Source organism: Urtica dioica, chromosome 6, assembly GCF_054948205.1.
Source record: "Urtica dioica subsp. dioica isolate 48M chromosome 6, U.dioica_male_clone48M_v1_H2, whole genome shotgun sequence".
NCBI classification, from domain to species: Eukaryota; Viridiplantae; Streptophyta; class Magnoliopsida; order Rosales; family Urticaceae; genus Urtica; species Urtica dioica.
In genome coordinates this window covers 29,226,067-29,253,863 of record NC_142761.1, presented here as the reverse complement: position 1 = coordinate 29,253,863, position 27,797 = coordinate 29,226,067, and the positions used below count along the sequence as shown (strand labels likewise).

At 38.3% G+C, this 27,797-nt stretch overlaps 2 protein-coding genes across 2 annotated transcripts; both read right to left on the bottom strand.

The window, feature by feature from the left end:
* Window positions 1-734: 734 nt before the first annotated feature.
* On the bottom strand, window positions 735-8,293 carry LOC149393580 (pre-mRNA-processing factor 19-like). Its single transcript, XM_089617170.1, has 18 exons — window positions 8,156-8,293; window positions 7,979-8,064; window positions 7,165-7,236; window positions 6,767-6,829; window positions 6,483-6,569; window positions 6,244-6,385; window positions 6,029-6,150; window positions 5,706-5,822; window positions 4,893-4,988; window positions 4,388-4,447; window positions 3,233-3,307; window positions 2,736-2,840; window positions 2,261-2,377; window positions 2,111-2,188; window positions 1,938-2,034; window positions 1,671-1,722; window positions 1,283-1,353; window positions 735-1,202 (listed from the first exon to the last, which is right to left on the bottom strand). The coding sequence occupies exons 1-18, from the start codon at window positions 8,166-8,168 to the stop codon at window positions 1,081-1,083; spliced, it is 1,575 nt and encodes a 524-aa protein (XP_089473296.1). The 5' UTR covers window positions 8,169-8,293; the 3' UTR covers window positions 735-1,080.
* A 16,968-nt stretch (window positions 8,294-25,261) lies between these two features.
* On the bottom strand, window positions 25,262-27,388 carry LOC149393579 (protein FAR1-RELATED SEQUENCE 4-like). The gene is made up of 4 exons (XM_089618080.1): window positions 27,295-27,388; window positions 27,060-27,186; window positions 25,812-26,895; window positions 25,262-25,723 (listed from the first exon to the last, which is right to left on the bottom strand). The coding sequence occupies exons 1-4, from the start codon at window positions 27,386-27,388 to the stop codon at window positions 25,262-25,264; spliced, it is 1,767 nt and encodes a 588-aa protein (XP_089474206.1).
* Window positions 27,389-27,797: the final 409 nt, after the last annotated feature.

The window sequence follows — 27,797 nt, the reverse complement described above, 5'->3', positions numbered from 1 at the left end:
TTTCATGACATTTCGTGACTTCTTATTTAAATTTTAATGTTCACGGGGGTAAAATGGTAATTACATAAATCCAAATTAATTACGAAGTCCTATTTGTGACCTTTTTGAAAAAAAAAGTCAACTCTTTTTTTTACTCCTATTTAGAGCAATTTCCCATACTTCAATATAGAACTCAAATACAAGCCCGGAGGAAGAGCCAGTCTTAAAGGCCCCGTCAGATCTCTATGATAATGAATATAATGACCTCTATGTTTTGTTCTATTTTGTATGCGCTGAGAAATTACTTCTCTTTTTCTAGCCAATTATGCTGATATGATTTGCAACATTAACTATGAGATTGAAATATAACACTATTTAGACACTCCATTGGAGAGTATCTGTTATATTTCACAACGACACTTATAGTAACCGGGGTTGTATATATGATTGAATAAGCTAAAAATAATCCACCTATCCCGTATTAGCTTTTCACTCATCTTTTTTTTTTTATCCTTTTTCCTCAAGTCATGTATTTTTTCCGACGATAATTCTATATACATTATTTAGAAAGTTATTCCTTCGCGTACACTCTGTACTGTTTTAATATGACTTAGTTTTTTTACATTTCTTTGTTTTAGTTTTGAGCTTTTCAATTTTTTTCGTCGAAGTTGATAGGTAATACAAAAGCATAAAATGGGAGAGAAAGCTTTGATCATGTTTAGAACTAGTTATACTAAGAGCCAAATGCAAATTGGTGGGCGTGTGAAAAATTCTAAGTGCATAAGATATTGTAGATAATACAAAATCATTAAATGGAGAGTCCAAATGGTACACGAATGATCCTCTGCCTATGTTTTTTACTGCTGGCTCTGAGCTATTTTAAAAAAAAATTGCACAACTCGGTTAATACTGCAAGAATTAATTACCCCCATATTCCCCAAATGAATAGACCCTCTTCACTCTTCGTTCGGTCATAGAAGTACAACAAACATTAGGGTCGTCATCATTATCAACTTTTGGCATAGAAGTGTACAAGAAAAGAAAACGATGAATCAGAACAATAATCCTTCGTAGCTTAGATCTGAGAAAATTTCTCTTCACTTAAGACTCCATTTCATCGGTGTTGTTATTTCCGGGTAGGCCAAAAATGCGAAGGTTTCTGTCCATTGATCCAACGGCCACGAATTTTGCCTCCGGACCGAACTTGACACATGTAGCTTTACCTAAATTTAAAAAATTTGAACACATTATTGTAGTTCAAAAGACGTTTTCCTCGGCGTAAAAATAAATAACAATTAATTACCTGTGCCCGACAAATCTGGGAAAGTTTTGATGCCGTTCCATTCTGATTTTACATTAGCAACCTGGTAAACTCTGCAAAAGCACATAGATCGAGGTAGATCACACTGTAAGTGTTTGGATGAGGTTTATACCCTCTAGCCAGATATATATATATATATATATATATAAAAAAAATTGTAAGTTTAACATGAATTACTAGAAAGCAAAACTTGAGTAGGTACTGAAACTAATGGGGTGTAATGCAAGAACACAATCTTCAGCTTTAACGACTTCAAATACAAAGCAAAAATTAAAGTATTCTGCAGAATGTATGAATTTTACCAATCAGCATGGGAAACACTTGCATCTACAAGTGAAACTAGTATTATCATATTTAATGATATGCTTACCTTATATCTGAACCCGCAAGAGCAAGGTAACTTCCACTGTGGTCAAACTCAACTGCACGATCACACAATGTCTTGTCATCATACTAACAAAAAACTAGTGTAATACCAGAATTATAGTACCCAATAAAATTAAATAAATAAAAATTCTGTTATAATAAGATAGGTGGTGACCACGAGAAACCAAAACCACCTTGTAGATAGCAAAATAAATGGATATTTCTCCTCAATTGATAAACATTTACATGTATTCGATGGGGATAAGCAAACCTGAGTTTGTCGGTATCTCGGAATCATAAGGAGAAAATGTCCGGAAGTTTTTCAATTTCCGCAGATCCCAGAGTTTGACACCATCACTGGCTGCAGTCTGTTCATTACAGACTCTAATAATGAGCACTCCACACATTTCACATACAAAGTCAACTAGAAGAGAGAGCACATACCGCGAGGAAGTATCCATTTTCTGAGAAAGATATGGCAGTTACAGCGCCAACATGTCCGTCGAATCTGGCAACGTTCGTCTGGGCACCAATTTGAGGATTAAAGTAAGTGAGATACAAAAAATGGACTTTTAGCGTTACAGAAGTATTTACCTGACTTTTCACGTCCCAAATTTTAACAATAGCCCCTGATGTTCCTGTTCCAAGGATGAGACCATCAGGATGAAATGCAGCTGATGTATACCCTTCCGTTTCTGAAGCATCTTCAACCTGCAGTATTATGGGTAGGCACTCGGTGATCCACACGACAACAAAATATTTTCCCCAGGAAATTTTTAAACATAGCTCCAAGGGAAGGTTAAAACACTTCAATAGATAATGAGAATGCTATATTTAGACCCCTAGTTTGTTCATTTTAGATGCAAGCAGAAAGTAAATATCATCATCACCACCTGTGCTTTTATGCTTTACTTCTGTATCATGCAGCAGATCTATATAACGTTTTATAACTATTCTCGTCAATTGTATAATACGTTCACTAAGCAGAAAATGACTGACGAAATATCCAGAAAAACCACACGAGAGAAGTTGGACACTTCCATCAGACTGAAAAAGAGGCGTGCTAAACCTGAGTGAGACACAATCCGGAAGCAAACTCGTAAAAACACCATGTGTTATCAAGAGAAGCAGTCACAAAGTAGTTATTTGTGGCATGGACTGTAACAGCTTGTACCTAAAAGAAAAAGGAAAAAAAAAAAACGATATTAGATTTAGACCAAAAAAAGAATAAAACGTAAATTAAACAAGCTGCAGACATGAAGGTTAAACCATGAAACTAAATATAGTGAGAAACCCTGGTGTAGATCGGGTATGCATCCAAAAGTCAGCACTACCAAAGTTTATTAGAGGATGAGGAACACCTCCTCTTTCATTTTTTTGTTTTCCTTAATTTTCACTCCATATGCGGTATCTATCATATATTCTCTCTATCTTAGAAACTGCTAGGACAAGTACCAGGAGTAAAATATACGAGGCAACCCTCAATTTGATGGGTTTGTGACACTCAGCGGTCAGCCCATTAGTTGATAGGTAAGGAAGAGACACATACATCAGATATACATTTACCTCAGCCTTGTGATCTTTCAGAGTATGATGGCAGTTGTAGTTTCCATCATTAGAACCTTGCCATATGCGCACTGTCTGCACATTGAGATAGCCATGTAATTACTAATCGAGTAATGACTCCAGAACCAATAAAAAAATGTGTACGCTGCAGCTTCGAGATAGCTATGTAATAATCGATTAATAATAATATTCAGATAATTTACATCTTCGGAAACAGGACCATCCTAAGGCTTTGTTTGGTAACATGGAAGGAGAGATTGAAGAGGAGGGAAATGGAAGGAAAAGAAATGGATGGATTGTATTTTTCCAAAAACTTGATTGGTATGTTAAGAGGAAAGATTAAAATCCATCCACTTGTTGTTTGGTATAAATCATAAAGAAAAACATGACTATTTTTTATTATACTAATGACATTAATAACTCTTTTATTATATGAGACCAAATTGTGTAATTTATCCAAAAATAATTTGAACAATTTAATATATATATTTATATATATATTTATATATATATATATATATATTAATATTTATATATTATAAAATATGTGAGTAAAATAACTATATTGTCTACATATCAAATATATAATCAAGGTACATAAATAAAAGTATATAACATTAATTTTAAAATTATGTTTAATTTTTACTCATTTTTGCTTCGCATCCAAAATAATTTAGAAAATAAATTGTGTATAAAATAATTAGATACTATGAAATTGCATCAATAAATATTATAAATGTAATTTTCATGAATAAAATGCTATGGATTTCTACAATCCTTCCAAAATGGAGGGGAAAGTTTTTTGGTGGGTCCCACGGATACAAATTCATCCCTTCATTTTTTTCTCTTCCTACCAAACAAAGAAAATGCATAATCCATCATTCCAAATCTCTCCTATATAATCCATCCCTCCTATTTTCTCTCATACCAAACAAGGCCTAAGATTCCATTACATAAAAAATGGTATCAGTTCCTCTTTATTATCTAACTTGATCAATTTGCACTTAGTTTCAGATCAATTATAAAATCAGGATCAACTATATCTAATAACCCCGTAAACTCAGATTGATCAGATCATAATACCGAGAAAAAAAATATTAGACAGCAGGAGGCAATGTTAGACTAATTGTAACCACCACAAGGATTGTAGCTTACCTTGTCTGCTGAACCAGTCAAAAATAAGTCATCCCGGCCGACAAATTTAACACATGTGACCTACAGAAAGAAAAATGCAACTGTTAGACAACCTTTGACAGAATATAGTAAAGCAACACACCATACTTATAGTTTATTTTTATTGAAGTAAGAAATGAGTCCCACATTGGTTGTGTGTGTGAATGGACGTGTGTTTATATATTGGTTGGGACCCTCCACTTAATACCAATTGGTTTTGAGTTGGATTTCCACATGGTATCAGAGCCTTGACCGTTCATACACATATTTGGCCCCACTCATGCGTGAGGGGGATTGCTCTTCTGCCCTGCCCGACCACGCTACGCGTGAGGGAGGGTATAGAAGTGGGAAATGAGTCCCACATTGGTTGTGTGTGTGAATGGGCGTGTGTTTATATATTGGTTGGCACCCTCCACTTAATACCAATTGGTTTTGAGTTGGATTTCCACAATTTTAAAGTACAATCATGATCTTGCTAGTAACAAACCTTCTTTGAATGACCACTAAGAGTTGACAAGATTTCTCCAGATGATCGATCAAAGACTACAGCATTTGTATCAAAACCACCAGTTCCAATTATGTCCTGAATAGGCATAACAAACAAACATAAATAACCAAAGGCAGGAAAAAAAATCTGATCAGGAATAAAAAAACACTTTCAAACCAGATATAAATCTTTTTTTTTTTTGTTATCAAGGCTAAATCAATGTTTAAATAGGCGTAAACGAGCCTCGAAGGGGATTTCTGTTTTTGAGGCGAGGCGTAAGCCTCAAGGCGTATCAGGGCGTAAGCCTTAAAAGTTAGGCATAAATTAAAGGTTTTTGACTCATAACACAAGTCATACTGTCATAAAATATAGTTTGTCTCAAATAGCAATTTTACAACAAGATTTTCGTTTTATATTGCATTAGATGCCCTGATCGTAAGTTTAACAAATAACAATTTAACATAGTTTCAGTTAGCGATTAAATAAAACCCTAATCGTAAGATTTTCGTTTGTTTTATTTAACTCTGATTAAATAAAAAAATAAAAAAAAAAAATAAAAACCATAAAGGTCCAGAAAAACGCCCAAATATTTTAAATTGGGCCAATTTTTTTTAAAGCGGCCATTTTCCAGGCGGTTTTAGAGCAATTTTTTCTGGGCGTACGCCTAAAACGGCCAAGGCGTAAAACGTTCAATATTTTTCCAAGCTTAAGCCTTGAGGAGATTTCTTTCGTAAAGGCAAAATGTGTGCCTAACCGCCTTTTGAAACATTGGACTAAGTTGATAGATAAGAAGAAATATACAAACCCCCGAACCTTTTCATGATGTATATCAATAGAAGTAATTCCTGGCTTGCTTGTCTTGTGAAGCGGGTGACTAGATATTTGTGTGTACCTCTCTATATCATCAATAGGAGCCAGTGTCGAGGGGATCTGTGGAATCCAAAATGCGTTAGAAATAAGAAAGTTACAAGAAAATTTACTTTGTAACAACAATAATAATAAAAATGGTCTTTACTTAAGTTTCTATTTATACAAATCATAGATATGAAACTAATACTGTTTAGAAAATATCACTAAATATATCATACTAAACTGAAAGGCATATAATTGGGATACCAACAAGGTATATAGGATACCTGGCGTTTTTTCCGTTGCTGTGAAAGAGTGGCATTGCATTCGGTAAGCTCATCAAACACTGCAGCTGATATTCCAGGATGTACTGTTGGTCCACCGGGACCCACCTCATCAGCAGCAGATGCTGCGGACACAAATCAACGAAATCCCATGAATCATAAGCCAAGGTGCACTTATTTACTAAATAAATATTTCACATCAAATGTGAAGAAAGAACCTGCTCTCCCATTGCTAACAGCTGGGGCATTTTCTGTAGCTGGGGTTAAAGTTGGAGCGTATCTCTCAGCCTGAGCAAGTAGTGATCTTGCTTCGTCCCTTTCTTTCTTTAACCTTGCAATCACACGGCAAGCAGCATCGTGCTGCAACCGAAGAAAAAACAAATAATACATTTAGGCAGAAGAACCTAAAATTGCTCTTGCCTTGCAGCTGAGTAAGTTATACTTAAGGCAATGATACCTGGTACAGAGCATGACTAAGCTCTTGCCTTGCAGTGTGTAGCTGTTGTTCCAATGCAAAATTGGACAGCATTAAAGTATCCCATTCCTGTTTGCATTTAAGAGGGGAAATACATTAGCAGATTAGAAACAGACTCCCCTAAACAAATTTAAGCAATAACTAAACCACAACCCACAGCTTGAAAATAACAACCATAATCTACAGGCAGAACTAATGCAATGATGTATATATTCATTTAGATACAATCTGAAAAGAACAGAAATTTATTAAGTGAAACCACATACAGTCTGAAAAATTCCAATCATGCCCGGGATGCTAGCAGCTTGTGCAGGTCTCGGTCGCACGATCTGTATTGTAATAAAATAAACTGAATCAATTTGAAGGTCATTGAATACTAGGACTTTGGCCAATTACATCCAATTTGAGAATTATTTTATAATAATGCAGAGTAATAGTTCAACTTCTTCAAGGACAGGATCCGCTACTAAACATGCATATACATATTTATTATCTGACAAGCACAAGACTGCTCTGTTGTGCTTTCTCTTGTACAACTTCTTATCTAGTTGATTTTTAAAATAAACCTTTTACCAAGTTCTCAATCTTTCCTCTCTTCTATTAATGAAAAATAGTGCATGTGCAAGGTAGATGATAGAATGTGAAACTTAAATAACAGCCATACCTTGCCTGTTTTGACTGGAACAAGGTCATCCATAGTAAGTGGTTCTCCTGTTACTGGACATTTTCCATAATCCTAGAGAGAGAGAAAAGAAAGAGACGTAGGAAAAAAACTGTCAATCACAAATTTCACGTTAGATAAAAGATATTAGAAATGTGAAAGACAGAATAGAGAAAAATCATTGAGGGTTTGGTGAAAAATTGTAAATCTATACAAAATACCATAATGTTTTTTCCATGGAAGATTCAAAAGAGTCTTCACTAGTTCAGCGAAAGAATAGCTGTAACTAGCATAAATATACTATTAAAATTAGCTAGAGTTTGAAAAGTAAAAAAAAATAAAAAAACGCATTTCATTGGTACATGGCCCAACTATCAAAGCCTCAAGCAACTGAAACATCAAATTCACGCTGAATTAACTTCATTTATTTAAAATATTAGTAATAAGTAGCCATCGGAAGCAGAAGAAAAAAATTCTTCTAAAAATAAAAAATAAAAATTGCTATAGCCGAAAATTTTAATTCTTCCAAAAGCATTGTCATTCACATTGATACATGAAAAACATTCTAGGCTTACAATTAGAACTTCAAATTTACTATGAACATTTCTTTCACTTTTCACTTTCATTTTTACATTAAACTATCCTTCAAGTCAATGTGATAAAAATCTTCACTTAACTAACATTATTTCCGTTTCCTGAAGAGCTCAACTTGTTTGAATGATAAACAACGATTCAAAAACCGAAACAAATCACAGTGAAACATAAACCCTAGAAATTACATATACACAAAATTAACAACTGAAAGAAAAAAGATTACCGAAACGTGTCTCTCAATTAACCGCTTCTCGTAGAGCAGACCGGACTTCGCAGAGACCACCGGCTCCCCCGGCACCTCGCCGGAAACTGTACGGACGAACCATGACCACGCACAGAATTGAGCAAATTGCCAAAATCGAAACAAGGAAAAGAGAAGATAGAGAGATAAGTGACTTACTAGAGCAGTTCATTGTGAAGAGAAAGAGTTAGGGTTTTGGGTTCTGAAATGAAATCTTCCGAGCGGGTTGAGCAAGAGCGTAGAGTAAAAGAGAGCGAGACTTTTTGAACCAGAATATGGGGAGCGCCTTAGCGTTGGTGGGCTTACATCATTTTGGGCTTGATTGTCATGGACTTATTTTGGCTTTAAAACTTTTTTAAAATAATTAATAATAAATCTATCTTTTTTTTTTTTTTTGCTCAAAAATAATAAATCAATTGTTATACACTTCATGCCCTTGTAAAAGACAAGAAAATTGTGTAAATTATTCAAAAATATATATTCATAAGTTTTTCTTTCACTTTGGAGAGTCATTAGCACGTTAAATTCTAGGGAAATTGCCCTAAATAGAGTAAAAAAAAGGGTTTTTACTTTTTTGGACTTTTTTCAAAAAGGTCACAAATAGGACTTGGGAATTAATTTGGATTTATGTAATTACCCTTTTACCCCCGTGAACATTAAAATTTAAATAAGAAAACGCAAGCCAATTCTCACTTACGCACGTCACCTTCCTCTTCTTCATTGACCGAGATAGTGTAACCAGAAGAGAGAGAGAGAGAGAGAGAGAGAGAGAGAGAGAGAGAGAGAGCGACCGAGCGAAAAAAAAAAACCGTCCAACTTCCCTTAACCAACACTCCTAAAACCGTCTCAATTCCATTCTTCGCCCAAGAAATGAAGACGAAGAATAGTTCGCCGAGCAAACGCCCCCCAAAATTTCCAAAACATAACCCTAAAAAGATGAGTCTTCCTCAATCGTCGGCTGAAACTCCACCTCCTGTGATCCATGTATCCCCGCGTCGGAGTCCGCGCGTGGCTTTTGCCCCGGAGCCACCAACGGAGAACTCCCCGGCGAAGAAATGGACGAAGGTTCTTGCGCCGCCGAAGAAGAAGAGGAAGGTGGTTGTTGAGTCGCCTTCAAATGCTGACTCCTCTGTCCCTTCTACATCTGAGAGACCTCACAAGGTGAGATTTTTTTTACTTGCAATTCGTGATTTCAGTTTTTTGGTTCCTTAATTTTTATTTCGTGACAAAAATGAAAACTTTTGGGTTTGCATGTTAATTTTGTGTTGATGAAACTATTAGTTTGATGTTATTAGGGATTCTGTGTGGATTTTGTGTTGATTCATGGTTTGCATTGTGTGTTTGAACTTTGATTTTGTGTTGATTCATGGTTTGCATGTTTATTGTCTCCTGTTAGTTTGACAAAAGTGTTCATTTTTTTATGTTATTGGGGATTCTGTGTGTATTTTGTAATAAAATTAGATTTTTCTAGGCTTGCTCATATTAGATGTAGGTTATGTGAATTGTTTTGTGTCAAATATTTCTGGGTATCGTGATAATTGTGTCATGAAATTTCTGGGTTTCGTGACAATTGTGTCACGAAATTTCAGGGTTTTGTGACACCTATGTCACGAAATTATTGATACAGTCAAGTCAAGTCACGATACCCATGAATTTCGTGACAATTGTGTCATGAAATTTATGGGTTTCGTGACAATTGTGTCACGACATTTCAGGGTTTTGTGACACCTATGTCACGAAATTATTGATAGTTATAAAGTGACAGTCAAGTCAAGTCACGATAACCATGAAGTTCGTGACAATTGTGTCACGAAACCACGAAGTTTTGTGACATAAATGTCACCAAATTCATGGGTTTCGTGACTGTGTTATCACGAAACTGAGTGTATATATTTTGTTCAATGTTCTAACTTTTATATTTTCTAATTTCTAGGGTTTCATACGCAAGATAAAAGAAGAGGACATAGAAGAAGGGTATTCATTCAACTTCCGTGGAAACTTGGACGCGTTCGAGAGGGAGACGGGCATGACCTCGAACCAAAAAGAGCTATTCAAGAAAACGTGTTTTGGGCGGTTCCTGGACATGCCCTATATCACAAAATCATCCAAAATAATCAGTCACTTAGTGTTGAGATCGGGATTTAATGACGGGGCCTGTCCATCAGACGAATCTCTGGTCATGGAGATTGGTGGGAAACCCCGGGAGTTCACCAAAGAGCACTTTTCTTTGATCACAGGATTAAGATTCAGCGACGACTACGCAGAGCAGCCACGATACGCCAACGTGGTTGAGGGAGGGCTATACCAAGACACCTTCTGCAATGGTGCGCTTGGCCGAAAAAGGGCCAACATTGCTGCAGTCCTTGAGACCAGCAAGAAGTGGTCAGATGAGAGGAGAGTGAGCCTACTTCTCCTCCACTTTCTTTACAACGTACTCCTGGCGGCCGAGAAGACCGTCAACCTCCCATGCGATAGCTACATAAAAATGGTGGACGACCCGGTGGTTTTCAACAACTACCCATGGGGAAACGTCACGTGGGACTTCTTTCTAGATTCTGTCAAGGGCTTTGTGAGCAAGGCCAAGACCATCAAGGATGGTAAGAACCCAAAACTCCACTTATCGGGTTTTGTGCTCCCACTCCAAATTTGGAGCTACGAGTGCATACCACGATTCGTGGCCCTGGACTTTGCCACGATACTGGATGCCCATGCAAGGCCGTTGATGAGGCGTTGGGCTACCAAATCAGGGAAGGTCTTGGAGTCTCAACTCCAAAAAATTCAATTTCAAGAGGTATGGATTGATAAGAACATGCCCATTTAACTAACTTCGCCCCTCTGAGAAGAAAGGGAAGAAGAAAAAAGTGTATGGATGCCCCACATCAGCAACTGAGGTAATGTTGTCGTGACATTAAACAAACAAAATAAAATGGAGGCAACTGCAAAGAAGATGATCTTCAGAAGAAAAAAGATGATGGTGAAGACGACGAAGACGGTGGGAGAGGTCCTGAAGATGAAGGGCCAAAAGAAGTAGACGGGAACCAGACGCAAGCTGATGGCGGCGAGGACCAGACCCCAGCCGAAGAGACCCAGGAGTCTAAAATGCCTATGCCACGTCCAGAGGCGGCTGATGAGGTATGTTCCTCGTTGTTGAAGATTTATGGAAAGCTCATAATGATTTCATCATCAGATGAAAAGCCTACTCGCCATAGGAGGGCGCCAGCGGTCTTCACACCGACACCCGCGCCGGCTGTGTTTACGAGGTTCACACGACCACTTCGGCCACCGTCAGTCTATCCATTCTCCTACCCTAAAGACGAGATTTATGAGGGAGATATTTCAGCAATGGCTAAATGGATTAAAGTTGGTCTTAAATCGAATCACAAAAATGCGTAAATATCTTTCTCTTTCTTACATATATTGTTTGGTAATTTTAAATAAAAATGAGATCTAATACTTGTGATTTTTCAGCAGTCCGAAGTACAAGTCACCAGAAGAAGATTTATCTCCCTCGTTCCATTTTACGGTGGTTGAGATTACATCGAAGACTTGGTTTTACTCTCTGTGGACCCCGGTTGAGTGGCTTACAGGAGAGGTACGTCCAACCAAGCAGGTTTTTTAGAGCCAAGGATGACAAACACCACTGCACTTCGGATTGTTTTTTGTTTGTGTGAATGTCAATAGATAAAACCATGGTTTTTCTAGATTTGTTGTGACGTGTTTTTTATTTGGTTTTTTGAACTTCATGTAATAAATTCTATATGTCGTGACAATGAATTTCTGAACTTGGATTCCTGAATGAATTCACTTGGATTTCGCTTGTTATTCTACATACTCAATAGTCAACTGCATTTATTTGTTTGTTGTTAATGTTTACTACGTGACAACATTGTCACCAGAAACTGTGTTGTTGTCACCACATGAAGATAAGAATCTGGTGACAATATTATCACGAAGTGAACACTTATATGCCACTGATTTCTGTGAATTTTTTTTTATTTTGCAGCATATAGACGTCATTTTCTACTACTTGAGAAAGAAGGGGAAATATGGAAATGTCCGAAAGCCGTTTACGACAACCAACTCCTACTTTCTACCAATGCTCACATGATGCCATGATGCTTGGTCCAAAGCGAAGAACAAGGACGCGTTTGATTGGACGGACCATTTAGTTGTGCTTGACTACATAACTGCCGAAAAAAAAAACAGGTTTTGCAAACACTCCATGGGCAGATGTTAACACTATCTACGTCCCTGTCCATGTGCCGGACCACTGGCTCCTTGTCGTAATTTCCCTAAGCCGTAGAGCGCTAACAATATACGACTCTATGGACTCGAAGTATGCACGCAATGTTCGTGATAGCATACGCATGATGGGGGATTTTATCCCCATTGTGTTGGGCGTCGTTGGTCTCGGAGATGGCAACTCAGAGCCATTTAAAATAGTAATAGCGCCTATGCCACAACAATCCAATGGGTAAGATCTCTTCTCATAATTGTTTATCATGTTCTATTTTGATGTATATTTAATACTAGTAAGCAACCATGTGTTGTCAATGGTGCCCACAAGAAGAGTTGTAGTCTTTATTTTGTACATTTGATGTAATAAAGTCTCATGAAGACTCTTGCTTGTAATTGCCTATCTATTCATTAATAAAGTTGAAACGTTCATTCATTCTTTCTTTGCTTGAAGCTTTATGATAAAACCATAGTCTTTTAGTCCATAAACAAACTTAACAACGTACGAAGAGACAAATGTAGATTTGCATGAACAAACTCTTCGTAGTTTGCTTAAAACGATATATTCGCAATCTTAGGGTCAAATGACTATTGACCTCAGTATGATTGTTAGAAGAATCTATGATGTCTGGTTATGAGGCATTGAGAGTTGGGGACTCTATAGTTCTTCTAGGTATCTTCCGAAGGTACTGAATTGACCAGTGCACTTCTAGAGACAATATAAGAACAAACCATTTAACCTCTTATGTCTCGAAGTCACTATGTATGAATTGCATCATGCTTACCTTAATCCTGAAATGAGACATGCCATTTCACACCTTAGTATTCTCATTTGAGAAAGTCAAAGTTCGGACTCACTATGTGATTCCGAACAAGGCCTATTGGTGAAGTACTAAGTTGTGAGTCTGTCATGAGTAACTTTGTGAAGTTCTCATAGATATGGAATTCATGTACAAGATTGCTGAAATGCAATGTATGTCACCTCATGCTTTGTTCCTTGGAGTGTGAATAAATGAACTGGCCAGTGTCCAAATTGAGTCTTGACTCTTTTGGATGAAACAATGTGACTTGTTAGCTCCTCGTCAATACATTGTTTCTAACTTATTCACAAGCGACAAAGGAGTTGAGGAAATAACAGCTAGAAGGGTAAAATGGTAATTTAGTAAATCCCGACTAGCTGATGACATTCATGAAGGGTAGCATAGATAATATTCAGTGGATCCGCTCATTACAATTAGGTGAATTCTTGAGTAGAAAATAAATTCATTTGAACCGAGAGATTTTCAGTGTCAGCTCTTTAGTGGAGTCAGTTGGCATTAAGCTAAACTTGGAAAAGGTTTGTGAACTTTTGAGTCCAAGTGTTTAGCTAAAGCTTTGTTCATTTGGGTCCATGAGGTCACTGTCACGAATCACATCGATAGGAATAGTTAAACTGGAAGCTAAGCCAAAACAAGAACGAAAATAGTCAAAAGGGTATTTTTGTCTTTTGAGACAAAGGATGAAATGAATGTCAATAAATTTTTTGACAAGGTCATTTTATGACATGTTTCACTCGGCCATGACTTGATCATTGGGCCTTGTGAATTAATTTCATTTCATAAGAATTTTATTGAAAATTCTTAATGGGTCTTTTTCATGTTGTCATGAACAAATGGAAAAGCTTCTAGAAGGCCTTTCTAGAGTGTAATAGGCGCCCACTACCCAAAGAGAAAGAGAGTTCCTTTTGTGCATTAATGTATGAAGATACTTGCCAAAAGAAAAAGAGGAAACAAATTTCCTATTCAAGGCAATGGGAATTTCGACCATAAGGGTCAAGAGAGAAGCAAATAAAAGAGGAAACAAATCCAAGGACTTGCTTGGCAAGTCTTGTCCGTGTGCCTCATTAAAGAAAAAGGGAAATTGGCTCATGAATATGTGATATTCTATAGAAGAGGAAACTACCTTATTGAAGGTAAGACCTCTCCTATAAATAGGAGCCTCATTCTTCTCATTTTACTCATTCAACATAAGTTAGAGATTGAGAGACTCTCTCTCTAGACATTGTTGGCCGAACTCCTCTCTCTCTCTCTTTCTAGTTTATTTTCGATTTTTTCTTGTCTTGGCACCTAGGTCCTCACTCGACCTAGTGTTTAGCTCTGCGACTTCAAGACTTGTTCTTAAGTCGTAGTGTTTAAAAGTGCCCACTCACTAATTCCTTTATTTCGAGTGATTTAGTGATAGAAACTTTCGTGGTTGCTCGAGGTGCCGAGGAAAGGAAGAGAGACGTGCTGCGAGGGGAGACGAGCGTTGCAAACTTTCCAAAAGCTTCTTCAAAGTTCAAGCTTCAAGAAAGGTTAGTAAACTCTTAGCTCATATTGGTTTTTAATTACATGTACTTGCACTTTGTCTAGGTTAGTAAAAACTGTTTTTACTTGTAAAAGAAAATTTTTAAAATTCCGCCGCTTACCGAAGCGTTAATTATTTTCTTAAACCCTAGATCGATTCCAACAAATGGTATCAGAGCTATGGTCAAAGGAATGCATGTGCATGTTTTTAAAATTATGAGCTTGAAAATCGTTTTCGAAAGTTTACTAATTTTGTGACAAGTTAGAATTGTAATCTTAGATTATTTTTAATTTATTGCTCTTGTCTCTAAATTAAAAACCATGTTGATTTTCTATGAGTTTGGGATAATGTTAAATCACATTAGAATCAGTTCTAAAAGTTTTTAATTTTTTATATTGAAAAACGTGTTTTAAAGGTTTGAGAAATTTCGAGTAAAATTTTGTGACTAGTTTTCTTGTCTTACTAGTTTCTTATTTTTACTTGAATCGTTTTATGCTTGTTGTTATTTCTTTTATGCCTTGTTATTACCCTGCTAATAAAAGACAAATAAAAGCTTTAACAACCTTCATAAAACGTTCCGTTACACTCGATTCTTTTTCGCACCTAAAAAGGACCAAGCTTTAATTATTTCTTTTTCTTCGAGCTAGAGTAAACCCGCATTAAAAGCGGCATAAATCTCTGCTCAGAAATCTAAATTTAATGATTCTTGAATCAAATTAAAGCTCTGTCTGTCCTCTGTCCAATGCCACCGGTTTTGGCTCAAAAGGACATCGGAGCCGCCAGTTATGGCGATTTTACTCCGAGGTGCGCGGCTGTCTGAAATTCCAGTTTTTTTTTAGAATTCCGGATTTTCAAACCCCACTACCATGAGTTATAGAACTCTAATGAGAAAATTTTCTTGAGCAAAAATGTTTTTCATATGATTATAAACATAATGTGTAAGATTAAAATGTTTTGATTTTTGAAAATTTAATTGAAATTGAGTTTTTACAAAACTAGTTTGAATTTTAAAAAACCGTTTTCACTTTCAAACTTGAAAATATTTTGTCATCCAAATCAAATAAATTTTCAAAATGTTTTCAAAACTATATCTATATCACATATGTTCAAAATCTATATGCTCTTGAAAATTTGAGTGGGAGGTCTCTTTGTAGACAAAAGCCGAAAAATAAAAAGATGTGTAATCTCAAACTTTCAAGTGTTCGAGTGAGTTGAAGTTCACACTTCCCTCACGCACTTTCCCGAAATAGAAAATAGGAAAAGATCGAGTATGTACCTTGTGCCTTTATGCACTAATACTGCTCTGAACATGTCGATCTAGGATTCTCTTCTAGTTGTCCGCTCTGTCGCTCTCTAACTAGGAAATCTGTTTCCGAACTTATAAGAGTCGATGAACCAACTCCAAAAACTAAGTGGGAGGGTTATACTTGTTGTTTGTAACCCACGATCCCCAACACTAATGAAAAGTGCAAGTGTCGCCGGACTAAGAGTCACCCTCGTGGCCCTCTCTTAAATGAGAGTACTCAAGGGCGCTTTGCTCTGATCATTGCTCAATGAGCTACGTCCGAGAGTGAGACGATGATGACAAGGCCTCCCCTTGGGGGATTGTTTTTCAAAGTTGACCTTTTGGACTAAGTGGTTGGTTGCACACTTAGACTCAATCCCTAGTAATCCTCCCTCGAGGCCCTGCGAAAGGATGTGAGTGATCAAACCAATTTACAAGGTGGCTAGTCAAGTTGATGTATTGACATCTTGGCTATGCATTAATGATGAGTCATTTACTTATGAAAGGAGACTCGTTGCGGCCTTCCCTCGAAGGAGTAAAGTGTCATTTCGTTCATAACACCTTTGGATTTTATAAAGTCTTAAACAAACTTAAATCCTAAACCAAAGACTAATCATAAACTTGTTTCAACTTTTATAGGCATAATGTCTCCCAACTCTCTCTCTTTCATCCTTTCCTCGAACAAACTCGAAAACGAAAACTACATAGATTCGAAACGTAACCTCGACATAATACCTACCGTTAACAAGCACAAATGGGTACTCACCACCCCGTGTCCTCCTCTGTCGAATGATGATTCAACTCAAGAGGACAATGACGCCTTAGCGGCCTGGCTTCGATCCGATGAGATTGTGAGGTGCTATATCTTGGCATCTATCAACAATATGCTGAAAGAGCAACATCGTGACATCGAGACTGCCGCCGAAATGCTCTACAATCTCCTTGAGATGTTTGGAGGGCAAGGACGTCAAACAAGGCAACAAGCAGTCCGACAGTTTATGAACTGTCACATGAAGGCTAGGACTCCTGTTGGAGACTTTATGATACTGATCATTAGTTTTCTGAATAAAAAGGAAATCCTAGGATCTGAGATTGATTGGAAGAGTGTCATAGATATGATCTTAGAAACTCTCCCCGCATCTCATGATTCCTCCAAGATGAACTACTCCATAAACAAGCTAGAGTACACTGTTACCAAGCTTATGAAGGAACTTCACACTGCTCTAGGTCTCACTAAGAGAAAGAGGAATCAAGGAGAGGCACATGCTACTGAGCAAAAAGCCTCCGTCTCTGGAACTAAGAAGAGACCTCACAAGGCCGATAAAAAGAACTGTCCTGCCAATCTCAAAGCAAAGGAACATAGTATTGTACTAGTTACCGAAGCATGCTTAGTAGCTGATAATGTATCAACGTGGATTCTTGACTCCGCTGCTACTAACCATATTTGTTGTTCCTTGAATGGTTTCAAGAAAACCAAAAGCTTAGAGGAAGGCGAGTTCTGTTTCAAATGGGGTGATGGGAGCCTGGTGTCTGCGAAGGCTGTGGGATCCGTGACGCTGTCTTTTGAAGACCGCACTTTAAACTTGAATAATTTTTATTTTGTTCCTACCTTTGGGAAGAACTTAATATCTGTTGCTCGTCTTCTTGAGCAAGATTATTGTTTAAAGTTCATTAAGAATGGAATTCGTATTTCGTTTTCTGATAATTCTTTTGTCACTAATGCATGTATGAAGAATGCTCTTTTCTACATCTATCCCACTAAACCTTCTCTTTTAGACACCGAAATAGATGACGATCTAATTAGGGAGCCAAAGAGGATTAAACTTTTTGAATCCTCCGATCTAACAAAATCAACATACTTATGGCACTTGAGACTTGGTCATATCAGTCTAGATAGGATTAAGAAACTTGTGAGGGATGGTCCACTCCAAGCCTCTGCAATAGGTTCACTACCTACTTGTGAATCCTGCATAGAAGGAAAAATGACCAAGCGACCTTTCTCTGATAAGGGTCGAAGAGCCACTGAGTTGCTGGAACTAGTACATTCTGATGTATGTGGTCCACTCAACCAACAGGCACGTGGAGGATACGAATACTTCGTTACCTTCACTGATGATTACTCACGATATGGGTTTGTCTATTTGCTCAAACACAAATCCGAGACCTTTACCGTATTTAAGGTCTTTAGGGCTTTAGTGGAAAAGCAAACTGGCAAAGTGATCAAAACCCTTCGATCCGATCGAGGTGGTGAGTATATGTCTAGAGAGTTCGATGACTTTCTTAAAGAAGAAGGTATCGCTTCTCAGCTTACCGCACCTGGCACACCTCAACAAAACGGAGTGTCAGAGAGAAGGAACCGAACTCTAATGGAGATGGTTAGATCAATGATGAGTTACTCATCACTCCCTCCTTCCTTTTGGGGATATGCCCTCAAAACAGCCGCTTACATTCTGAACCAAGTTCCGTCCAAAACGGTTCCTGGTACTCCTTATGAAAGATGGACTGGCCGTAAAGTTAGTTTGGGCCACATCCGAATTTGGAGTTGCCCTGCACATGTGCTAAGGCAAAAGACTAGCAAGTTGGCTAGTAGGTCAGAATTGTGCTTGTTTGTGGGATATCCAAAGGAAACCAAGGGTTTCATCTTCTATAGTCCCGAGGACGATAAGACTTTCGTTAGCACGAATGCTCGTTTCCTTGAGGAGGACTTTATGAAGGATGCGAAACCTAGAAGCAAAATTGTGCTTGAAGAAAAGTTGGGTGAGGAAGCTTCTACGTCATCTGTAAGAACTGTTCTTACCCCAACTGAAACACAACCTAACTCATCAGAATCTCGTCAAGTAGTACTTCGACGTAGTGGGAGGGCTACTCAAAAGCCTGACAGGTACATGTCTTATGGAGACTCTCTTGTAGCCGTCTCCGACATGGATGATCCTGTTTCCTATAGCCAAGCAATGGCTTGTTCTGAATCAAACCTTTGGCTTGACGCCATGAAAGTTGAGATGCACTCGATGTATGTCAACAAAGTCTGGAAACTTGTAGACCTTCCTGAAGGGATTAAACCCGTAGGGTGTAAGTGGATATACAAGAAGAAAAGGGGTCCTGATGGGAACGTTGAGACGTTCAAAGCACGACTTGTGGCGAAGGGTTATACCCAACAAGAAGGGATTGACTATGAAGAAACCTTCTCGCCAGTCGCGATGCTTAAATCCATCCGCATACTCCTATCCATAGCTGCAGCTCTCGACTATGAGATCTGGCAAATGGATGTCAAGACAGCCTTCCTGAATGGCAATCTTGATGAGCGCATTTACATGGCTCAACCAGACGGTTTCGTGGATAAAGGTCAAGAGACCAAGGTTTGTGAGTTGCTTAAATCCATTTATGGACTAAAGCAAGCATCTAGGTCATGGAATATTAGATTCGATGAAACTGTAAAGAGCTTCGGCTTTGAAGAGTCAATAGATGAGCCTTATGTTTACAAGTTAATACACGAAGGCAAAGTTGTGTTTCTGGTATTGTATGTCGATGATATACTACTCATTGGTAATGACGTGGGTAAGTTATCTGAGGTTAAGGTCTGGTTAGCAAAGCAATTCAATATGAAGGATCTAGGAGAAGCCGCGTACATTCTGGGGATCCAAATCTTTCGAGATAGGAAAAACCAGACTTTGTCGCTCTCTCAAGCATCTTATATTGATAAGATTATGGATCGCTTCTCGATGCAAGACTCCAAGAAGGGCCAAACACCCTTTAGGCATGGAGTTTCACTCTCTAAGGACCAGTCTCCCAAGACTGCACAAGAGATTGAAGACATGAGGAAAATTCGTTACGCCTCTGCCGTAGGAAGCCTCATATATGTTGCGCTTTGCACCCGACCTGACATATGTTTCACCGTTGGCGTAGTTAGTCATTTCCAATCCAACCCTGGACCCGAGCACTGGATTGCTGTTAAGCATGTTCTTAAGTATCTTCGAAGAACTAGGAACTTGATGCTTACATACTCAGGTACTGACCTGACTATGACGGGATATACCGACTCCGATTTTCAAGCGGATAAGGATTCCAGGAAATCCACTTCGGGATCTGTGTTCATCCTTAATAGTGGAGCTGTCGTGTGGAGGAGTATTAAGCAATCTTGCATTGCTGACTCCACAATGGAAGCAGAATATGTGGCTGCTTGTGAAGCATCCAAAGAGGCTGTATGGCTTAAGAAATTCCTTAAGTATTTGGAAGTTGTTCCAAACGTCGACAAGCCCATGACCCTTTATTGTGATAATAGTGGGGCTGTTGCTAACTCAAAGGAACCTTGAAGCCATAAGCGCTCTAAGCATATTGAGAGGAAATACCATTTGATCAGAGAGATCGCGCAACGCGGAGACGTGGAGGTGAAGAAGATCTCTGGCAGATCTATTCACCAAGGCCCTAGCGAACATGGTCTTCGACCAACATCGTGAGGGATTAGGCATGAAGGACTACACACACCTTCTTTGAGTCAAGTGCGAGTTTGTTGTCAATGGTGCCCACAAGAAGAGTTGTAGTCTTTATTTTGTACATTTGATGTAATAAAGTCTCATGAAGACTCTTGCTTGTAATTGCCTATCTATTCATTAATAAAGTTGAAACGTTCATTCATTCTTTCTTTGCTTGAAGCTTTATGATAAAACCATAGTCTTTTAGTCCATAAACAAACTTAACAACGTACGAAGAGACAAATGTAGATTTGCATGAACAAACTCTTCGTAGTTTGCTTAAAACGATATATTCGCAATCTTAGGGTCAAATGACTATTGACCTCAGTATGATTGTTAGAAGAATCTATGATGTCTGGTTATGAGGCATTGAGAGTTGGGGACTCTATAGTTCTTCTAGGTATCTTCCGAAGGTACTGAATTGACCAGTGCACTTCTAGAGACAATATAAGAACAAACCATTTAACCTCTTATGTCTCGAAGTCACTATGTATGAATTGCATCATGCTTACCTTAATCCTGAAATGAGACATGCCATTTCACACCTTAGTATTCTCATTTGAGAAAGTCAAAGTTCAGACTCACTATGTGATTCCGAACAAGGCCTATTGGTGAAGTACTAAGTTGTGAGTCTGTCATGAGTAACTTTGTGAAGTTCTCATAGATATGGAATTCATGTACAAGATTGCTGAAATGCAATGTATGTCACCTCATGCTTTGTTCCTTGGAGTGTGAATAAATGAACTGGCCAGTGTCCAAATTGAGTCTTGACTCTTTTGGATGAAACAATGTGACTTGTTAGCTCCTCGTCAATACATTGTTTCTAACTTATTCACAAGCGACAAAGGAGTTGAGGAAATAACAGCTAGAAGGGTAAAATGGTAATTTAGTAAATCCCGACTAGCTGATGACATTCATGAAGGGTAGCATAGATAATATTCAGTGGATCCGCTCATTACAATTAGGTGAATTCTTGAGTAGAAAATAAATTCATTTGAACCGAGAGATTTTCAGTGTCAGCTCTTTAGTGGAGTCAGTTGGCATTAAGCTAAACTTGGAAAAGGTTTGTGAACTTTTGAGTCCAAGTGTTTAGCTAAAGCTTTGTTCATTTGGGTCCATGAGGTCACTGTCACGAATCACATCGATAGGAATAGTTAAACTGGAAGCTAAGCCAAAACAAGAACGAAAATAGTCAAAAGGGTATTTTTGTCTTTTGAGACAAAGGATGAAATGAATGTCAATAAATTTTTTGACAAGGTCATTTTATGACATGTTTCACTCGGCCATGACTTGATCATTGGGCCTTGTGAATTAATTTCATTTCATAAGAATTTTATTGAAAATTCTTAATGGGTCTTTTTCATGTTGTCATGAACAAATGGAAAAGCTTCTAGAAGGCCTTTCTAGAGTGTAATAGGCGCCCACTACCCAAAGAGAAAGAGAGTTCCTTTTGTGCATTAATGTATGAAGATACTTGCCAAAAGAAAAAGAGGAAACAAATTTCCTATTCAAGGCAATGGGAATTTCGACCATAAGGGTCAAGAGAGAAGCAAATAAAAGAGGAAACAAATCCAAGGACTTGCTTGGCAAGTCTTGTCCGTGTGCCTCATTAAAGAAAAAGGGAAATTGGCTCATGAATATGTGATATTCTATAGAAGAGGAAACTACCTTATTGAAGGTAAGACCTCTCCTATAAATAGGAGCCTCATTCTTCTCATTTTACTCATTCAACATAAGTTAGAGATTGAGAGACTCTCTCTCTAGACATTGTTGGCCGAACTCCTCTCTCTCTCTCTTTCTAGTTTATTTTCGATTTTTTCTTGTCTTGGCACCTAGGTCCTCACTCGACCTAGTGTTTAGCTCTGCGACTTCAAGACTTGTTCTTAAGTCGTAGTGTTTAAAAGTGCCCACTCACTAATTCCTTTATTTCGAGTGATTTAGTGATAGAAACTTTCGTGGTTGCTCGAGGTGCCGAGGAAAGGAAGAGAGACGTGCTGCGAGGGGAGACGAGCGTTGCAAACTTTCCAAAAGCTTCTTCAAAGTTCAAGCTTCAAGAAAGGTTAGTAAACTCTTAGCTCATATTGGTTTTTAATTACATGTACTTGCACTTTGTCTAGGTTAGTAAAAACTGTTTTTACTTGTAAAAGAAAATTTTTAAAATTCCGCCGCTTACCGAAGCGTTAATTATTTTCTTAAACCCTAGATCGATTCCAACACCATGAACAGGGGAGACTGTGGCATGTTTTGCGTAAAGGCCGCCGAATTTATGATCCATGGGATTCCGGTAAGTAGTTTGCATCGAGACAATATTTCCATGTACAGAAAGAAGATGGCAACCGAGTTGTACAAGCACGGGGCATTAAAGATCGCAAACAATGTTGAGTCAGACGAAGAGAATTGAAAGTAGGAGAAGTGATTAGTGATCCAAATCTTATAAATAGGGTGAAGTGTATTCTTTTGGAATGTCTTTGTGATGGCGGTGTGACTCTTAATTCTCCTTTGTAGAATTTGTGTGACAAGGTCGTCACGAAGACATGGTCTATGTTTTATACGTACGTATAGGGGCCAGTAAATTATTAAATATGTAACTCTATACTCTTTTGGATGCGATAATATGAAATACAATTCATATGATTTCATAACAACGCCAAATAGATTCATGAGTTCGGTTAATTGGTACGCATCTCGTGACGTTCCTGTCACGAAAATTGTGCACTTCGTGACGTTCCTGTCACGAAAAATGGGGACTTCGTGACGTTCCTGTCACAAAAAATGGGGACTTCGTGACGTTCCTGTCACGAAAAATGGGGACTCTGTGACGTTCCTGTCACAAAAAATGGGGACTTCGTGACGTTCCTGTCACGAAAATTGTGCACTTCGTGACGTTCATGTCACGAAAAATGGGGACTTCGTGACGTTCCTGTCACGAAAAATGCAGATTTCGTGACGTTCATGTCACGGAAAATGGGGATTTCGTGACGTTCCTGTCACGAAAATGAAGTCTTCAAGTCACGAAACGGTACGATTTCGTGACATACCAGTCACGAAATTGTTCCCTTTGATGGAATTTAATGAGAAATCTCTTCTTCTTTTCATTAAATCCGTCGTAGGGGATCAATGGTTGCTATGAATATTAAAATGATAAAATTTGAAAAATAAATGGACAGCCGTTCTACTTACCTAGAATATCAAGAAAATATGAGAAGGATAAATGGTAAGTGAGTTCTACTTACCTAGAACATCTTGACGAACTAATGTGTTTTGTATCTTGAAGTGTTGTTGACATACATTCATTTGTCCCATTTCATTTCATCATCTCAAACGGACAGAATTTAAAGTACTCTAAACATATGAACATAGGTGAATGAGGTTGAACGTCATGTCGTCCGACATGTCGTTTTCAACTCTAATTTCTCCTTAATGTTGGAATTTTTTTATTAATAGCGTTGGTAGTCCTCCCAAAACAACTCATTTAAGAGTCTAGAAGGAAATTTATGAGGACCAAACGAGATCAAATGAGCGAAGTAGATTCATGAGTTCGGTTAATTGGTACGCATCTCGTGACGTTCCTGTCACGAAAATTGTGCACTTCGTGACGTTCCTGTCACGAAAAATGGGGACTTCGTGACGTTCCTGTCACGAAAAATGGGGACTTCGTGACGTTCCTGTCACGAAAAATGGGAACTTCGTGACGTTCCTGTCACAAAAATTGGGGATTTCGTGACGTTCATGTCACGGAAAATGGGGATTTCGTGGCGTTCCTGTCACGACAATGAAGTCTTCAAGTCACGAAACGGTACGATTTCGTGACATACCAGTCACGAAATTGGAAAAAAAAAGTCCATACCCAACATTAGTACATCAAGAAAAAGTCTTAAAAACATATGAACATATGAGGAGAATTATACAAATAGTTTTAAAACATGTGATATCGTCTAAACATTAAAACATTAAAACATTGTAAATATTGAGTACCTCATCTCGAACTACATTTTATTTCTTTCCATCCACCCCCCTTTGGCAAGCCGGCAAATCTTTATGGTCTTCGACAATAGCTCCCTTTGATTTCAAAAATTCCTCCCAATTCTCGCCGAATATTTCTTGAAGAACGGAGTTAGCCATCAAAACCGGAGATTTGTAATCTTCACCTGCATGCATCTCTACATACTCGTTGTATTCAGCTTCGCTCATGTCATGACGCTTTTTTAATTTCCTGGGAGGGCGCGGAGATGGAATCATGTAATATCTCGCGGTCGAGTTTGCACTTCCTGAAGGCATCTCCGACGTCTCATTCACCGTCGAAACTTTTTTACTCGAATCGCTTCCCTTCGTCGTTGGATCTTTAGCGTCCATTTCACCGTTAGACTCTTTCGAACAATATTATCAGTTTGATATGAGGTAAATATCAAGGGTCGGATAAATATGAGGATTCCTTACCTAACTTTTGTAGTAAGTAAATGCTAAAATAAATATTCTTACCTAACTTCCAAAGTTGGTTGTTCAGTAATTTAATTGCTATGAATGCCATTTATTGCTATTAAATATCCATATCCCAGTTACCAACTCGGTCAAAACAGCGAAAGATATCATGGTTCACGAAAAGGGCTCGAATTTCGTGACTTCTATGTCACAAACTTTCGGGAATTCACGAAACAATTGGATGTCGTGACTTATATTTCAAGAAAAATGAAGATGTCGTGACTTCTCTATCACGGAAACAATTGGATGTCGTGACGTCTATGTCACAAAGAATTGTTATTTCGTGACTTCTCTGTCAATAGATTTCGTGACGTTTACGTCACGTAAATTGTTTAATGGGACTAAAATGTCACGAATGAGAAATATAAAAATCCATAACAAACATAACAAACTAAATGAGAAATAAAGTAAAGTACAAATCCAAATTGGTACATCAAATAAAAAGTTAAAAAAAAAAAAGAACAATCGAGCTCATGTTCGGGGTCGGCTATGGTGGGTCGGGATCGCGTTGGGACATGTGGCTCGATTATGTCCTACTCCACCACACCGACTGCATTTATTCCTTCTATCCTCATCCCCTTCCCATTTAGAGGGTATTCTTTTCTTTTTCGGTCTTCCGGCGGCACGAGCCGCAACATGAGGTGGATTTACTATTTTTTGCGTGACTTCCTCTGGAAAATTCCACGACTCCTCGCTGCCAATTGGATGAATTACACCTGCATAACAACTTCTCCAATATTCGGTTGTGTAGTAATTTGATATGTACTTCTCAACTGCGAAGTTTCGAAAACCGCAAGCCGCAATGCCGTGGGGACAGATAAAGTTGTCAGTTTGAAAGACACGGCAACTACATGTCTTATCTCTCAAATTTACAGCCCACTTTTGCCCCTCTCTATCAACGACTTCAAACTCGTACACCGATGATGGTTGCACCTATTCCGCACCCAATACCATTTTGTTTATGGGTTATAATAAAAAAACATATTATAAAAAAATTAAAAATTGAATGCCTATCACGTACCCCCATTCCAGTAGATTTAGCGTGGTATTCTTCAAGTTTTTTATTCGCGTCAACGCAAAGGATCGTCAACGTTCCCAATGCTTTTTCTCTACGTTCGTAAAACCATTTACTCATTCTCTCCCGGAGAAAATCAAATAGCTTGGCAATAGGGAACTCTCTCGATTTGACATTCATTGCATTCAGCGACTCAGCATTGTTTGATGTCATTATTGAGTACCTCTTCTCCGTGTAGAAACTACGAGACCATTTTTCATAGCCTACGTCGTTCTGAAGATACGCTCGGATTCTTGGATCTTCCTCATCTATCATACGCATATACTTTTCAAACTCTGCATACGTGTATGCCTTTGCTGCAGCATAAAAAGTCCAATTCACCTCTTTTGATAGACCTTTGATTTGGTTCTTCACGTTCTTCAAAAGATGAAACATGCAATAACCATGGTCTGAGTTAGTGAAAACCTTTTTCACACTGTTAATGATTCCCGTGTTCCTGTCAGACACTATGACCTGATGTGACCTCTCCCCGATTACTTCCTTTAACCTTGTCAAGAAGTAAACCCACGATTCAGTAGATTCTGAATCACCAGCGCCGAATGCGAGGGGGTAAACTTGTTCATTCGCATCTATACCACACGCTGAAAACAGTGTGCCTTTATAGTAACTCTTCAAAAAAGTGCCGTCGATGATAACTACGGGCCGTAGATACTTCCACCCCCTTTTCCAAGCACTAAACGACATGAAGAAGTATTTGAAACGGTGGGATCGGGGAGTTGTGACAAGGTCGAATGACAAACCTGGATTGTTAGTCGACCACATGTACATGAATTTAGGCAGAGATCTATACGATGCATCATCGGTGCCAAACAATGATGATAGTGCCGCCTGTCTTGACCTCCATGTTTTTTTGTAGGACATGTCCACTCCAAAATCTTGTTGCATGTAGGACATGATGTCTTTGGGTTTGCATGGTGAACATGAGGGATCGATGTACTTGTGTTTCATAGTCTCGCCTACAAATGTGGACGTAGCCTGAGGATGTTCTCCTTGTCTGAATTGTGTAGCACACGTGTGCTCAGAATCATACCTGCAAGAATGTAAGAGCAATGTTAATTTCGGGTGACCACGATAATATCAACTTAGAAATAAGTAATAAGTCACCTCATCACTTCAAAGATCTCGGATGTAGTCTTTTTTACTCCACGAACAGACCACGCGCATGAGTCATCTCGACAAACAACATGGATATACCGTTTGTTAGAAGTCTTCGTCTTGAACGTAAAATGTTTGGTGATTGCTAACATGCATAAATGTTTCTTCAGAGTTGCTTTGTTGGCGTACAATCCTCCTTTGACTAGTCTCAGCGGAGAGTGAATATCTGACACATCAAGGTCAAGATGCATATTTTGGTTATCTGTGGAAGGCGTAGCGCATTGACTTGTCCTCCTCGTTCTAGAGCAAGGCGTACTACACCGTTTTGGAGTGCCTGAGCGCAGAGGGGTCTGCCATTGTGTGCCTGAATGACTCTGATTCGGGTCGAGGATCTCGGGAGAACTAGCCTCTGACTTAGGAGACGACATGTCCGCTTGTGCTGGTTGACCGGTGTTCGGAGTTGAACCAACGCCTGAGTCCGAAACCTGTTGTCAATGGTGCCCACAAGAAGAGTTGTAGTCTTTATTTTGTACATTTGATGTAATAAAGTCTCATGAAGACTCTTGCTTGTAATTGCCTATTCATTTAATAATAAAGTTGAAACGTTCATTCATTCTTTCTTTGTTTGAAGCTTTATGATAAAACCTTAGTCTTTTAGTCCATAAACAAACTTAACAACTTACGAAGAGACAAATGTAGATTTGCATGAACAAACTCTTCGTAGTTTGCTTAAAACGATATATTCGCAATCTAAGGGTCAAAGGACTATTGACCTCAGTATGATTGTTAGGAGAATCTATGATGTCTGGTTATGGGGCATTGAGAGTTGAAGACTCT